Source organism: Chiloscyllium punctatum, chromosome 1 (assembly GCF_047496795.1).
Source record: "Chiloscyllium punctatum isolate Juve2018m chromosome 1, sChiPun1.3, whole genome shotgun sequence".
Classification (NCBI taxonomy): domain Eukaryota; kingdom Metazoa; phylum Chordata; class Chondrichthyes; order Orectolobiformes; family Hemiscylliidae; genus Chiloscyllium; species Chiloscyllium punctatum.
Window position 1 is genome coordinate 65,878,510 of NC_092739.1, and position 15,772 is coordinate 65,894,281.

Genomic DNA, 15,772 nt, shown 5'->3' on the forward strand with positions numbered 1-15,772 from the left:
GGGTTTGTAAGTAAAGCTGGGTCCATGAAAAGATCAGCCATGATCTTAACGAATGGCAGAATAGGCTTGAGGAGCCAGGTGGCCCTTCTCCTATTTCTTATGTTCTTCTGTTCCAAAAGGTAATTCAGTCATCACTTTCACAAGAGAATTCGATGTATTCCTTGAACAGGAAGACCTTGCAGTATCTTGTGGAAAGAGCAGGGAAGTTGCTAATTGGTTAGCTTTCAAAGAACTGGCATAATAATAATCGGCCGAATGGGCTCTTACTCTGCTAACAAAATCACTCTCTGAATGGGCTCCCATTTTCTCTTTCCCCTGAAGTTGCCGAATCTTTCTTGGGTTTATTCCTGTGATACTGACTGCCCTGAGCCAAAGCCTGACAAATCAATTGATTTCTTTGAGGTGGTAAGAAGCAAGTCAGACAAAGGCAAGTCAGTGGATGGGATCTATTTGGGTTTCCAAAAGGCCTTTGACAAGGTGCTGCCACAGAAGGCTGCAAAATAAGAGCCCATGTGTTAGGGACAATGTACTGGCATGGATAGAAGATTGGCTGACTGGTAGAGAGCAGAGGTAATAAGGTCTTTTTCAGAATGGCAGCCAGTGGCTAGTGGAATTTGGCAGAGCTCAGTGTAGTGAACACAACTATTCATGTTATATGTTAACAATCTGGACAAAGACACTGAGGGCATTGTAGCAAATGTGGCAGATGACACAAAGGTACAGGTAGAATGGAGGTTGTGGGGAGGCTGCAGAAGGACATGGACAGGCTAGAACAGTGGGCAAAGAAATGGCAGATGAAATATAATATGGGAAAGAATGAAATTATGCCCATTGATAGGAAGAAAAGAGGCATGCATTATTTTCTAAAAGGAGAATGGCTTTGGAAGTCTGAAGTACAAAGGGACTTAGGAGTCTGGAGTTCAGGATTCTCTTAAGGTGAACGTGCAGGTTTAGTTACTGGTTAGGAAGGCAAATGCAATGTTAGCATTATGAGGATGTAAAAAGCTCTGGTCAGACCTCATTTGGAATATTGTGAGCAGTTTGGATCCTGTATCTAAGGAAAGATGTGCAAGTGTTGGACGGGCTCTAGAGGAAGTTTACAAGAATGATCCCAGGGATGAAGGACTTGTCATATGAGGAGCAGTTGAAGATTCTAAGTCTGTACTCGATGGAGTTTAGAAGGATGACGAAATATCTGATTGAAACTTACAGAACACAGAGGCCTGGATGGAGTGGACTTGGAGAAGGAGTTTCCACTAGTAGAAAAAACTAGGACCCAAGTGCAGAGCCTCAGAGTGAAGGGACAACCCTATAGAACTGAGATGAGGATTTATTTCAGCCAGAGGGTGGTGAATCTGTGGAACTCTGCTGCAGAAAGCTGCGGAGTCCAAGCCATTGAGTGTACTGAAGACAGAGATAGGTTCCTGATTAGTCAGGGACTGAAGGATTATGGGGAAAAGGCAGGAGAATGGGGTTGAGAAACATATCAGCCATGATTGAATGGCACAACAGAATCGTTGGACCGAATGGCGTAAGTCTGATCCAATGTCTGATGTTTAATATGTGATCACAGTTATTTGATGTTAAAGGTTACCACTGTCGGGAGTCACCTCATGGTCACTTGACAGCATTTAGAAGGATAACAAGTTATTCCTCTGGGGATATTGAAGTTAATTGAATTGCCACCTACTGTTTGAGCGGAGACCTGCCAATTAAGAGATTGGTTGATCAACTGAGTGGGAATTAAATCTAGTTTTGTTCATGTTTTCATCGAGTAGAGCAACAACAAATGATATGGGATCAATCGTCCCTGGAAAGCCATTTTGTCTAGATCAATTACCAGTGACAATTTGCATGTGTATCATTTAAGAGGCTGGCAGGATATAAAGGCTGTGTACAGTGTATGTGCAGACACAATCAGAATAAGAAAATGTTAATATTGAGAACATTTGTGTGCACATTTGTATTGACAATGTATTTACTTTTTTTGAAGATTGTATACTCCTTACACTTGTCTGTCTTGGTATGTAAAGATCAAAGTACAGTGCAGGAATGGGCCCTTTGGCTCACCAAGGCGATTCTGACAGACAATGCCTTTCTAAACTTAAAAACTTTTTACCTTTGCACAGTCTGTATCCCTCTATTCCCTGCCTATTCATATATCTGTTAAGATGCTATTAAACATTGCTATAGTATTGCCTACACCATCACTTCAGGCGTTTACTACTGTCTGTGTGATTGGCGGGGGGGGGGGAAGAAACATTTGCCTCTTAAGTGTCCTTTAAACTTACTCCTATGTCCATTACTATTCTATCCGTGCCTGTCATAATTTTGTAATTATGACCAGATTTTGTAATTAAACTTTGCCCCTCACCCTTCCACACTCAAGAGAAACTAAGTTTGTCCAATGTCTCCTCAAAGCTAGCATCCTCCAAACCAAGCAACACCCTGGTAAATCATTCATGTTACCTTTACAAAGCCTCCAGATCCTTCTGGTCGTGTGATAATCAGAACTATATCCAATATTCCAAATGTGGCCTAGCTAAAGTTCTGTACAGCTGATTTCCATCTTTTACCTTTGAATTATTGATATATTTTTTAAAAATCACAAGCTGATTTCATAGTTGTTATAAATGCCATAAAATTTGGTTCAGGTCTCTGCACTATCCAGTAATTAGATTCACACAAGGTACTGGTTCTTATCTGGACTTAAAAGAAGTTATTTTTGTTTTGGGAATGTTTTGCTCCATGTGCAGTCCCATCGGAACTGAAGATAAGTTGTTGCAACCTCATTGGGGTCAGTTAACACCAGATGAACCGAGAATCAAACCTGAAACCTTGCTGGTCTGAGTTTGCTAATTGAACCATTGGGAACATAAACGGAAGTTGCTGGAAAAATGCAGCAGGTCTGGCAGCACTGTGCAGAGAAAGCAGAGTTAATGTTTCTGAAGAAGGGTTATGGGACCTGAAACCTGCTGTCTCTCCATAGAAGCTGCCAGACCTGCTGCGTTTCTCCAGCAATTTCTGTTTTGTGTTTCTGGTTCTAGCATCTGCAGTTCTTTGGTTTTCTTTTGAACCATTGGGAAGATGGGTTAAATTTTCCTGGCAATGTGTATGGTTTTCAGAAGATGGTACTGTGATTCTAATGAGTGTGTCTCTCCATAGACCATTCAGATGCTGGAGAGGCTACCGCAAGGACATCTTTGGCAGCAGCTTGTAATGATAGTTACCTAGGGGCAGTTGCAGAGGAAAGGAAACGCACGTCAAGGGAACTGCGCGATTTATGGAGAAAGGCCATTCTTCAACAGATACTGCTTCTGAGAATGGAAAAAGAAAACCAGAAGCTACAAGGTTGGTGGGACTTTGATTATACTCCCTGTTGTCTTAGAAATTATGTATGGCTATGGGTCCATATGTGAAACCAAGAAAACTCGTCACAGGTTAAGATGAAATGTGAAGTTCAGTATACTATTTTATTGGTGGGCTGAAATAGTTTCAATAATTCTCAAGAAGGCAGGGCAGGTGACTGAGGTGTCAGTGGGGGTGCACTTTGGGGCCAGCGACCATAATTCTATTCGTTTTAAAATAGTGATAGAAAAGGATAGACCATATCTAAAAGTTGAAGTTCTAAATTGGAGAAAGGCCAATTTTGACGGTATTAGGCAAGAACTTTCGAATGCTGATTGGAGGCAGCTGTTCATAGGTAAAGGGATGGCTGGAAAATGGGAAGCCTTCAGAAATGAGATAACAAGAATCCAGAGAAAGTATATTCCTGTCAGGGTGAAAGGGAAGGCTGGATGACTAAAGAAATTGAGGGTTTGGTTAAGAAAAAGAAGGAAGCATATGTCAGACGTAGACAGGATAGATCGAGTGAATCCTTTGAGTATAAAGAAAGTAGGAGTATACTTAAGAGGGAAATCAGGAGAGCAAAAAGGAGACATGAGATAGCTTTGGCAAATAGAATTAAGGAGAATCCAAAGGGTTTTTACAAATATATTAAGGACAAAAGGGTAACTAGGGAGAGAATAGGGCCCCTCAAAGATCAGCAAGGCAGCCTTTGTGTGAAGTCACAGAAAATGGGGGAGATACTAAATGAATATTTTGCATCAGTATTTACTGTGGAAAAGGATATGGAAGATATAGACTGCAGGGAAATAGATGGTGACATCTTGCAAAATGTCCAGATTAGAGAGGAGGAAGTGCTGGATGTCTTGAAACGGTTAAAGGTGCAAAAAGCCCCAGGACCTGATCAGGTGTACCCGAGAAATCTGTGGGAAGCTAGAGAACTGCTTACTGGGCTTCTTGCTGAGATATTTATATCATTGATTGTCACAGGTGAGGCACCGGAAGATTGGAGGTTGGGAAATGTGGTGCCACTGTTTAAGAAGGGCGGTAAAGACAAGCCAGGGAACTATAGACCGGTGAGCCTGACCTCAGTGGTGGGCAAGTTGTTGGAGGGAATCCTGAGGGACAGGATGTACATGTATTTGGAAAGGCAAGGGCTGATTCGGGATAGTCAACATGGCTTTGTGCGTGGGAAATCATGTCTCACAAACTTGATTGAGTTTTTTGAAGAAGTAACGAAGAAGATTGATGAAGGCAGAGCAATGGATGTGATCTATATGGACTTCAGTAAGGCGTTCGACAAGGTTCCCCATGAGACACTGATTAGCAGGGTTAGATCTCATGGATTACAGGGAGAACTAGCCATTTGGATATAGAACTGGCTCAAAGGTAGAAGACAGAGGGTGGTGGTGGAGGGTTGTTTTTCAGACTGGAGGCCTGTGACCAGTGGAGTGCCACAAGGATCGGTGCGGGTTCCTCTACTTTTTGTCATTAACATAAATTATTTGGATGCGAGCATAAGAGGTCCAGTTAGTAAGTTTGCAGAAGACCCCAAAATGGAGATGTAGTGGACAGAGAAGAGGGTTACCTCAAATTACAACAGGATCTGGACCAGATGGGCCAATGGGCTGAGAAGTGGCAGATGGCATTTAATTCAGATAAATGCCAGGTGCTGCATTTTGGGAAAGCAAATCCTAGCAGGATTTATACACTTATGGGAAGGTCCTAGGAGTGTTGCTGAACAAAGAGACCTTGGAGTGTAGGTTCATAGCTCCTTGAAAGTGGAGTTACAGGTAGATAGGATAGTGAAGAAGGCGTTTGGTATGCTTTCCTTTATTGGTCAGAGTATTGAGTACAGGAGTTGGGAGGTCATGTTGCGGCTGTACAGGACATTGGTTAGGCCACTGTTGGAATATTGCGTGCAATTCTGGTCTCCTTCCTATCGGAAAGATGTTGTGAAACTTGAAAGGGTTCAGAAAAGATTTACAAGGATGTTGCCAGGTTTGAGCTACAGGGAGAGGCTGAACAGGCTGGGGCTATTTTCCCTGGAGTGTCGGAGGCTGAGGGGTGACCTTCCAGAGGTTTACAAAATTGAGGGGAATGGATAGGGTAAATGGGCAAAATCTTTTCCCTGGGGTTGGGGAGTCCAGAACTAGAGGGCGTAGGTTTTGGGTGAGGGGGGAAAGATATAAAAGAGACCTAAGGGGCAACGTTTTCATGCAGAGGGTGGTATGTGTATGGAATGAGCTGCCAGATGATGTGGTGGAGGCTGGTACAATTGCAACATTTAAGAGGCATTTGGATGGGTATATGAATAGGAAGGGTTTGGATGGATATGGACTGGGTGCTGGCAGGTGGGACTAGATTGGGTTGGGATATCTGGTCGGCATGAACAAGTTGGACCAAAGGGTCTGATTCCATGCTGTACATCTGTGACTTTATGGCTGTATGACTACTGTCTTCAAAACACTTTTACTTTACTGTAGCATTTGCATAGTTCTGAGAACATGCCCTTACATTAGCTTCTATCCGGGCTAACTCTCCTCGTGTTTCAGATCAAGTGAGTGTAAGTCATTTCCTTCAATATGGGGTTTTACACAGTTACAGTTAACATTTGAGGGACTTCATCTTACTTTGTGTATTCTACCAGTCTAAGATGCAGCTGTTTCTTTCACTTGTTCAAGTGATCATTTGGAATCTTTTAGGGGTGTTTTGAGCCCGGTAGTTCACAAATCCAGGTATGTGGAGGAACACTCTTGCTCCAGGCATGGTGGGCTATAGAGCTGTAATAGGGAGTATAGAATTAATCCTCATTACATAGCAAGGGAGACCATCTTAAAGCAGATTTGTAACTCTTTTAAGTTTGTATCTATCCTTCTAAACTCCAATATTGGCTTGGGCCATGAACACTAGACTAATTTCTAGTTACTGGAAAAATGTGAGTGTGATGCAACTTTTCCTTTTGTTGTTTGAGGCCTATTGGTTTAAGTGTGAACAAGTCTTTTTCTCTTTTGCACAGCTCTCAATCTTTCAATGTGGTAATTTGTGCCCTCGCCTTCCAGACTGTGCAGTAGAGAATATTGGTGAAATGTGATTAGGGACATGATGTCGTTTGTATCTTTTACTGAGTGTGAGGGTGATTATAGTATATCAAAGATGGTCTCCAGCCAATATCTACATTTTAAAACTTGATATTTGGGTGTAGCATGTTCCCATCTGCTCATGGCTTTATGAAATCTGGACTTGATTTCTCATAGTTATGATAATTGAGTATTCTCTAAACCTTATACATGAGAGTTGGAGCCAAATCAATTTTGTTTAAGGCATGAAGTTTGAAGAGTATATTTAATCAAGAACAGATCTCTACTACTGACCCTGGATAAAAAATTTAGGATAAAATCAAAGCAAAACACAAAGCTGATGGCAAAATAGGTCTTGTTTGGGCATGATCTGAACTTCTGCACCAGGAGTGGAAACAAGAAAGGGTGCTATATGACCAGGCCAGTAAAATACATGATGCAAAGTTAAAACTTGCGCTGGAATCTTCCCAGGCCCTGAAAGGCATGGTCTATCATGAGAAATTCAGGAAAATTGTGAGAGATGTCGAGCTAGGCCTTTCCTGATGTCGGGAACAAAAAGTTGCATTTTCCAATTAAGTTCAAGACATTAAGACAAGCTTCTTGCAAGTGAATGGTATGAGGCCTACTAACGAGGATTATTGCTCACTCTCACCCTTATTACTTTCTAATTTCACCTCAATAATTTGCTGATTCCCATTCTCTCACTTGCTGGATAGAAACATCACACCAAGAATGTCCAATATGCAAGTCAGAGCATGTATCTAACAATTTGAGTTTTCTTTTCATTGCTATTCTTCCATCTGTCTTGGACACCTAGCATCCATATCTTTGGGTACCGTCCATGGACAGTGGCTGCACGCACTGTGTCAATGATGTAATATGTGCCAGCCTCTCTGCACTGTCATGGCACCTAGACTACACCTCCTCCCACCCTGCCCCCTGTAAAAACGCCATCCCATATTCCCAATTCCTTCATCTCCCAGGAGGACCAGTTCCAAAACCATACCACCCAGATGGCCTCCTTCTTCTTCAAGGACCGCAATTTCCCCCCAGACGTAGTCGACGATGCCCTCCACCGCATCTCTTCCGCTTCCCGCTCCTCCGCCCTTGAGCACCGCCCCTCCAACCGCCACCAGGACTAAACCCCACTGGTCCTCACCTACCACCCCACCAACCTCCATGTCCAACGTATCATCCGCCGTCCTTTCCGCCACCTCCGAACGGACCCCACCACCAGGGACATATTTCTCTCCCCTCCCCTATCAGCGTTCCGAAAAGACCACTCACTCCGTGACTCCCTCGTCAGGTCCACACCCCCCACCAACCCAACCTCCACTCCCGGCACCTTCCCCTGCAACCGCAAGAAATGCAAAACTTGCGACCACACCTCCCCCCTTACCTACCTCCCAAGGCCCCAAGGAACACTTCCATATCCGCCACAAATTCACCTGCACCTCCACACACATCATCTATTGCATCCGCTGCACCTGATGTGGCCTCCTCTATATTGGGGAGACAGGCCGCCTACTTGCGGAACGTTTCAGAGAACACCTCTGGGACACCCGGACCAACCAACCCAACCACCCCGTAGCCCAACACTTCAACTCCCCCTCCCACTCCACCAAGGACATGCAGGTCCTTGGACTCCTCCATCGCCAGACCATGGCAACACGACGGTTGGAGGAAGAGCGCCTTATCTTCCTCCTGGGAACCCGCCAACCACAAGGGATGAACTCCGATTTCTCCAGTTTCCTCATTTTCCCCTCCCCCCACCTTGTCTCAGTCAAATCCCTCGAACTCAGTACTGCCTTCCTAACCTGCAATCTTCTTCCTGACCTCTCCGCCCCCACCCCACTCCGGCCTATCACCCTCACCTTGACCTCCCTCCACCTATCGCATTCCTAACGCCCCTCCCCCAAGTCCCTCCTCCCTACCTTTTATCTTAGCCGGCTGGACACACTTTCCTCATTCCTGAAGAAGGGCTGATGCCCGAAACGTCGATTCTCCTGTTTCTTGGATGCTGCCTGATCTGCTGCGCTTTTCCAGCAACACATTTTCAGCACATCTCTGATCCACTCAGCCTGCAGCTTGAACTGCTGAATGATGTCACTCTTTCACAGGCCCCGCAGGCACAATGGAAGGCCTTGCACACCTTCAAGTGGTATTTGTAGAAATCTTGAATCTGCAGAGCACAGCCTGAAATAACTTTCAATGATATCACCGTGCATGTGAACTGCAATGTACAAGGCTATGGAATGCAAATCCTAGTCTCACAATGTTGATCACTTCATTGGTCCTTGCAAAATACAGATAGACAATCCGATGGAGCACAACTCTCTTGGCTAATGCAAGGCCTTTAGTATATAGGAGCGTGGAACTGATTTTTTTCCCCTCCATCTGAACTGGAACTATTATCAAAGATTTTGCCATGTGTAGTGCTGTCTTTTGTAGGTGATTTGGGGATGAGAGGAAAAGGGATCAGTGCTCTTGCACTCTGCTGTTATCTGCCGTGTAACTGGTGACGCATTAATCAGAGTCAGGTCCACTACGAAAGTGTCAAGATGAGTCATTGTTTCCCTCCTTGCTGGAGTGCTCCCCATACCACTGCATGGAGGAGTAAGTCTAGCCTTCATTTGTAAGGGATGTGTATACTGACTGCTAAGGACCTGCTGTGATTCATTTGCTCCTCTCACCACTTTGTTGAAAGGCTGTTTGACACTTTGCTGAAATATGATAAGAAACAGCCCGTCGTATTTGTGCACATGAAGGGCCCCTAAACCCAAGTTTACACTTTCACGTAAGTCAGATGTCGAAGTAAAATCTTCGCCTTTATTGTCAACAGAGGAACCTCGATTATCTGAAGGACACGGGCAGGGGGTATTTTGTTCACTTAGTCAGATGCCAGATAACATAGTTCAGCCAAGCATCAGGACGTTGTGACCTTGACGGATAATCCAAAATTCGGATAATTGAGTTTCCTCTGTATATTCATCCCAAATATCAGGAATTGGTTCACAGTGTCAAAATACTCAATTCATTTTTAACTGCACTTGAGGAGAAATGTCAATTAAAAATGTGCCTACTTTTGCAGAAGTAAAACGCAAGTTGTTTTAAATCCCAGGATGCATCGAAACCATTGTGACCAACTTCCCATCTGTTTTGGGCAGTGTCCCAACATCTGTCCCCCAACACTGAGGGTGGCAGCATTGTGTTTGTGGCAAGCTAGGTGGAAGGTGTGATGTTCAGAGGCTTCAGAAATCACAGCTGGAATTGGGCTTGGTCCTGACAACTTATAAAGTGCTTTCCCTGTGGAACCACCGAGAGATCATATTCCCCACTGCCCTTCAGCAGGCTGGAAAACCACTGGGTGATCTTTTCATGTATACGTAAAGGAGGGCTCTCTGGGTTTTGGTAACTGGCCTTTATTTTGGTCAGTGCGTTGAGTATAGGAGTTGGGAAGTCATCTTGCAGCTATAGTGGACGTTGGTCAAACTGCTTTTGGAATACTGCATGCAATTCTGGTCTCCCTGCTGTAGGAGAGAAGTTGTGCAACTTGAAAGGGTCCAGAAAAGATTTAGAAGGATGTTGTCGGGGGTGGAGATTTGAGCTATAGGGAGAGGCTGAATGGGCTAGGGCTGTTTTTCCTGGAGCATTGGATGCTGAGGGGTGACTTTGTTTTTGAGGTTTACGTAATGATGAGGGGCAAAGAGGGTGAATGGCCAAGGTCTTTTCCCCAGGGGAAAGCTAACATTTTGAATCTAGATGGCTCCTCTTCAGAGCTGAAGTGGTGTGGAAGGGGCAGCATTTATGTCATAGCTGTGGGTAAGGGGGAGGTTGTGGAGTGCTGGGGAGAGAGATGTTGATAGTTCAGATTAAGTGTTTGAAATGTGAGATAGTGGAGTCAGAACGGGAACTAAGGGACAATTGTTTTCATGTAGAGGGTGGTGCGTGTATGGAATGAGCTGCCAGATGAAGAGCTGGAGACTGGTACAATTACAGCATTTTAAGAAGCGTCTGGATGGGTGTAGGAATAGGAAGGATTTGGAGGGATATGGACTAAATGCTGGCAAATGGGGCTAGACTTATTTAGGATGTCTGTTCGGCGTGGACGAGTTGAACATAAGGGTCTCTTTCCATGCTGTATAAGTCGGTGACTCTGACTCTATCTTATGAGCAGTTCGCACCACAACCCCTTATGTGTACAGCTAGTGGTTTGTGCCAAGTTAGTCAGCCTTCATGAGGTGATGGTTGTTGTGGAAGCAGTATAATTGGGAACAGATTCAGGAAATTCAGCCAGAATTTCAAATTGCGTTTTCTGTTTTCTGTTTTCTGTTTTCTGTTTTCTGGCCCTGCAGAAAGGTTCAGGCTCATGGATATTGGGGGCAGCCAGGATCAGCTTTTGTGATTACTTCTGTTGGATGAAAGAAGTGTTTTTAGGTTCAGAGTCATATAGCATGGAAACCGACCCTTCTGTACAACTAGTTCATGGCGATCATGTTCCCAAACCAAATCAGTCCCACTTACCTGTGTTTAACCCATATCCCTCCAAATCTTTCCTATTCAGGCTTTATCCAAATGTTGTAACTGTACCTGCATTCACCACTTCCTCTGACAGTTCATTCCACACACAAACCACTCTCGTTCAAAAAAAAATTGCTCTTGTGCCCTTTGCAAAACTTTATTTTGTCACCTTAAAAAGATGACCCCTTGTCTTGAATTCCCCCACCCTAGGGAAAAGACACTTGAAATTCACCTTCTCCATGTCGCTTATGATTTCATAAACCTCTATAAGGTCAGCTCTCAACCTCCTATGCGCCAATGAAAGAAGTCCCAGCCTATTCAAACTGCTTTTACAACTCAAACCTTCCATTCCTAGCAACATTTCCATAAATCTTTTCTGAATCCTCTCCGATTTAATAATATCCTTCCTATAGCAGGGCTACCAGAACTGCACGCAGTACTCCAGAAAAGATCTACCAACATCCTGTTTAACCTCCACATGCCATCCCAACTTCTGTACTCAAAGGACTGAGCAATGAAGACAAGTGTGCTCAATGCCACCTTAACCAGCCTGTCTTCCTATGACACAAGTTTCAACGAATCATGGACCTGAACCCCTTGGTGTCTCTCTACTACAACACTCTGCAGTGCCCTATCATCAATTGTTTAAGTCCTGCCTATGTTTGTTTTACAAAAATGCAATACCTCACTGTTACCCAAATTAAACTCCATCTGCCACTGTTCAGTCATTGACCCAGTTGATCAAAATCTTTTTATAATCTTCTTCACTTTCCATTGTACCACCCATTTTGGTGTCAGCCACAAATGTATGAGTCATGCCTCCTAATCCTCCTCCAAATCATTTATACAAATGATAAACAAAATTGTGTTCATGCTCTTTGAATGTTGATTTGTATGAAGTGTTAGGATGTTAAGCATAGCTTTGGGTGGAAGGAAAGAGAAGAAAATAAAAGCAAACTTAGAAAACATGAGGGTTGAGAGTTACTGTTGATGTTCAGTTTAATACTTTAAGGTAGTTGTGTGAAATGACGGTGCTTCTCTTTAAAAATGACAGGAAATAAGTACCTTCATAATGTGATGACAGATATAAGACCATAAGACACAGGAGCAGAAATTAGGCCATTCGGCCCATTGAGTCTGCTCTGCCATTCAATCATGGCTGATTGGATTTTCAACCCCATTTTCCCACCTTCTCCCAGTAATCTTTGATCCCTTTGGCCATCAAGAATTTGTCTATCTCTATTTTAAGTACACTCAATGACCTGGCAATGCACCACTCTCTAGCTGAAGAAGTTTCTCCTTAGCTCTAAGGCTGTGCCCTCGCGTCCTTATCTCTCCTACCATTGGAAACGTCTTCTTAGCATTCACTCTGTCCAGGCCATTCACTATTCTGAGAGTTTCAATCAAATCCCCTTTCATCGTCCTTCTAAACTCCATTGAGTATAGTCCCAGAATCCTCAAACATCCCTCATATGTTAAGCCTTGCGTTCCTGGGATCATTCTCATAAAACTCCTCTGGATCCGCTGAGAGATAGAGTCATAGAGATGTACAGCATAGAAACCGACCCTTCAGTCCAACTCGTCCATGCCAACTAGATATTCCGACCCAATCTAGTCCCACCTGCCAGCACCCGGCCCATATCCCTCCAAACCCTTTCTATTCATATACCCATCCAAATGCCTCTTCAATGTTGCAATTGTACTAGCCTCCACCACTTCCTCTGGCAGCTCATTCCATACACATACCACCCTCTGCATGAAAAGGTTGCCCCTTAGGTCTCTTTTATATCTTTCCCCTCTCGCCCTAAACCTATACCCTCTCGTTCTGGATTCCCTGACCCCAGGGAAAAGACTGTCTATTTTTCCCATCCATGCCCCTCATAATTTTATAAGCCTCCTAAAAGGTCACCCCTCAGTCTCTGACACTCCAGGGAAAACAGCCCCAGCCTATTTAGCCTCTTCCTTTGGCTCAAATCCTCCAACCCTCGCAACATTCCTTAAGAGGCCCAAAATTGCTCAGAATACTCTAAACGTGCTCTGACCAAAGCCTTATAAAGGCTCAGAAGTACATCCCTGCTTTTAGATTTTAGTCCTCTTGAGATGAGTATTGTATTTGCCTTCCTAATTAGCGACTCAACCTGCAAGTTTACCTTAAGAGAAACCTGAGGAGAAAGTGAGGACTGCAGATGCTGGAGATCAGAGCTGAAAATGTGTTGCTGGAAAAGCGCAGCAGGTCAGGCAGCATCCAAGGAGCAGGAGAATCGACGTTTCGGGCATAAGCCCTTCTTCAGGAACGTCGATTCTCCTGTTCCTTGGATGCTGCCTGACCTGCTGCGCTTTTCCAGCAACACATTTTCAGCTCTTAAGAGAAACCTGGCCTTGGACTCCCAAGTCCCTTTGCACTTCAGATTTCGGTATCTTCTCCCATTTAGAAAATAGTCCATGCCTCCCTCCTTCCTACCAAAGTGCATGACCTCTCACTTTTCCACATTGTGTTTCAACTGCTGTTTCTTTGCCTATTCTCCTAACCTGTCTGAATCTTTCTGCAGCCTCCCCACCTCCTCAATACTACCTGCCTCTCCACCACCTATTTTTGTGTCATCTGCAAATTTAGCCAGAATGCCCTCAGTTCCATCATCCAGATTATTAATGTGAAAAGTTGTGGTTCCAACACTGACCCTTGTGGAACACCACTAGTCACTGGTTTCCATCCTGAGAAAGGACCCTTTTATCCCCATTCTCTGCCTTCTGCCAGACAGCTAATCTTCTATCCACCAGGCACTCCATCACCGAGTTATATTGGGAAGGTGCAGCATTTTGTTTCTCAGTGAAGAGTTGGAAGTTGTATATTAATGAGATGACTTTGGGCTTTAATGATATGCGAATGCATGGAATCAAGACACTTGCCATCCAGTATCCAATCTTTTTGGGTGGTGTTTTAAAAAAATGTTACTGGTGTAAACAACAGATTCTTAAGTAACCAGTTGATAAGTTAAATGAGGTAAAGGTGTTAAGACAAGTTATGTGATGCTGCTGAAACAGTGGACAAGCAGATTGTTAGTAAATATTTGTAGTTCCAGCAACTTCCATTCTGAACTGGAGTCCGAGCTGTAGGCCGTAAGGTTAGTAAAAGGTTCTGCCCAAGACTGTTCTTCTCTCCAGTGAGGGAGTTAATTGTTGAGTACTTATAGGGTTTTCTTTTCTTAATTTCAGGTTTCCGGAATCTGTAGTATTTTTCAACTGTATTCTGCAACTGTCAAGAATATCCTTAAAGATGCTCCGACTCTCTGCAGTAACTTTACCAGAGGTGCTGCCGAAGTTCCGAGTAATCAGAGGTTTTGACACTGCTCAGAATTTAGGGGAGCAAAGCAAGAGCAGCTCAAAGAAATTCCTGGCTATAATGTGCAATCTTTCAGACTGACTGAGTACTGGAAGGAATATATTTAATGTACACAGTTGAGCCTATATTGCTCACAGAGTGTAGTCCTCTGATTAAAGAAACCAAATGCAGACTGAGTGACCACTTCTCAGAAGACCTGTAATTGGCCTACAGGCATGAAGCTGATCTTCTAATCACCTGTAATGTTAATTTTCCTAACTGCTCAATCCCATGCAAATCCTTCTGTCTCTGGCCTTTGACACTATGGCAATGAATCTCAGTGTAAGCGTGAGAAGCTGTGTCTCAGGTTTTGATTCAGGGCAGTATGGACTTCTGTAAAGTGCTCAGTTTTGGATAGTAACCTTTGACCCTATTTCTTTAAGAGTCAGGTTGTTGATAATGTTTCTACTATTGATGCTTATACTTCTTGAGCCCCATCAATTTTTTCTTTTGCTTGTTGCATTTTATCTTGAACCTAGCCCCTTTTTGTTATTTAATCTCTTTTACTTTACACTCACTCATGGAAATGTCTTTCTGTTCTTTCCTCTCCTTCTTTGCCTGCCTCAGTATTTTGTTAAAAACATGATCATGCTGAATAGCAGAACAGCCTCAAAGGGCCAAAGAGACCCCTCTTGCTCCTACTTTCTATGTATTTTTTTTCAAAATGTAAGTTCCGTCACCTCCCCTTTGCATTCAAACATTTGGCAGACTTTAACAGAGTATCAACCCAAAACGTGAACTCTGTTTCCCTCTCCATAGATGTTGCTTGAGCTGATTGTTTACAATAATTTCTGATCTTCTTTCAGATTTCCAGTAATGACAGTGCTTTGTTTTTGTTAATTTTGTAAACCTGATGCTAACAACTTAGCAGTTGAAATTTGAGCTGTGTAGCAGAATTTATCGATCATGTTCTCAGTGAGCAGTCGCCCAGGTGCATAAAATATCATGTGTATAATCAGAGCTTTAGTAGCATAAGAATGAGGTACTTCTTCTGTAGATGAGTTTTTAAGTTTTGGTCAGGCTTTTGCTGATTTGGAGGCCAAGAGGAACTGTTTGAGTAGGTTCAAAAACTATCTAATTTCAGTTGGGATTAAGGTCTGTAAGGGGTCATTATCCCATTAACTTCTTGTTTGTAAGATCCATAAGTGAAGTCATTCAGAAGGATTCAACCAATTGGTTGTTCTTCTTGAGCCCTTTTGACTGGACTGCATTTTATCTGCATGCTTTGTCAGGGAGGTGCAAAGATCCATTCAGTTACATTTTGGAGGCAGTCTATCTCCAGGAACACTGACTTCTGACCAGGGTTTGGGAGTCTTAGTGGATACTGTTGGCCCAGTGTGGCAGGGTCTCTGTCTTCACAGGGCTCCTCAAGTGTTTCAGGTAGAACCTGCAGGAATTCTGAGGCCATTATCTCTAGCAGAAACAGGTTTATCGTCCTCCAAGTACG

At 43.6% G+C, this 15,772-nt stretch overlaps 1 protein-coding gene and 1 long non-coding RNA gene across 7 annotated transcripts in view; one reads left to right on the plus strand and one right to left on the minus strand.

Annotated features, from left to right (window-relative positions):
• tbc1d1 (TBC1 (tre-2/USP6, BUB2, cdc16) domain family, member 1) overlaps positions 1 to 15,772 on the plus strand; it is a 292,458-nt gene that overhangs the window by 212,193 nt on the left and 64,493 nt on the right. For all 5 annotated transcript variants that reach the window (XM_072567442.1, XM_072567448.1, XM_072567455.1 and 2 more), the window contains one exon: positions 3,166 to 3,351. In XM_072567442.1, coding sequence (XP_072423543.1) covers positions 3,166 to 3,351 — 186 coding nt within the window. The remainder of the gene's footprint in view (positions 1 to 3,165; positions 3,352 to 15,772) is intronic.
• LOC140472258 (uncharacterized) overlaps positions 1 to 15,772 on the minus strand; it is a 36,108-nt gene that overhangs the window by 8,786 nt on the left and 11,550 nt on the right. For both annotated transcript variants that reach the window (XR_011957569.1, XR_011957529.1), the window contains exon 2: positions 8,360 to 8,607. This is a non-coding gene — a long non-coding RNA (uncharacterized lncRNA). The remainder of the gene's footprint in view (positions 1 to 8,359; positions 8,608 to 15,772) is intronic.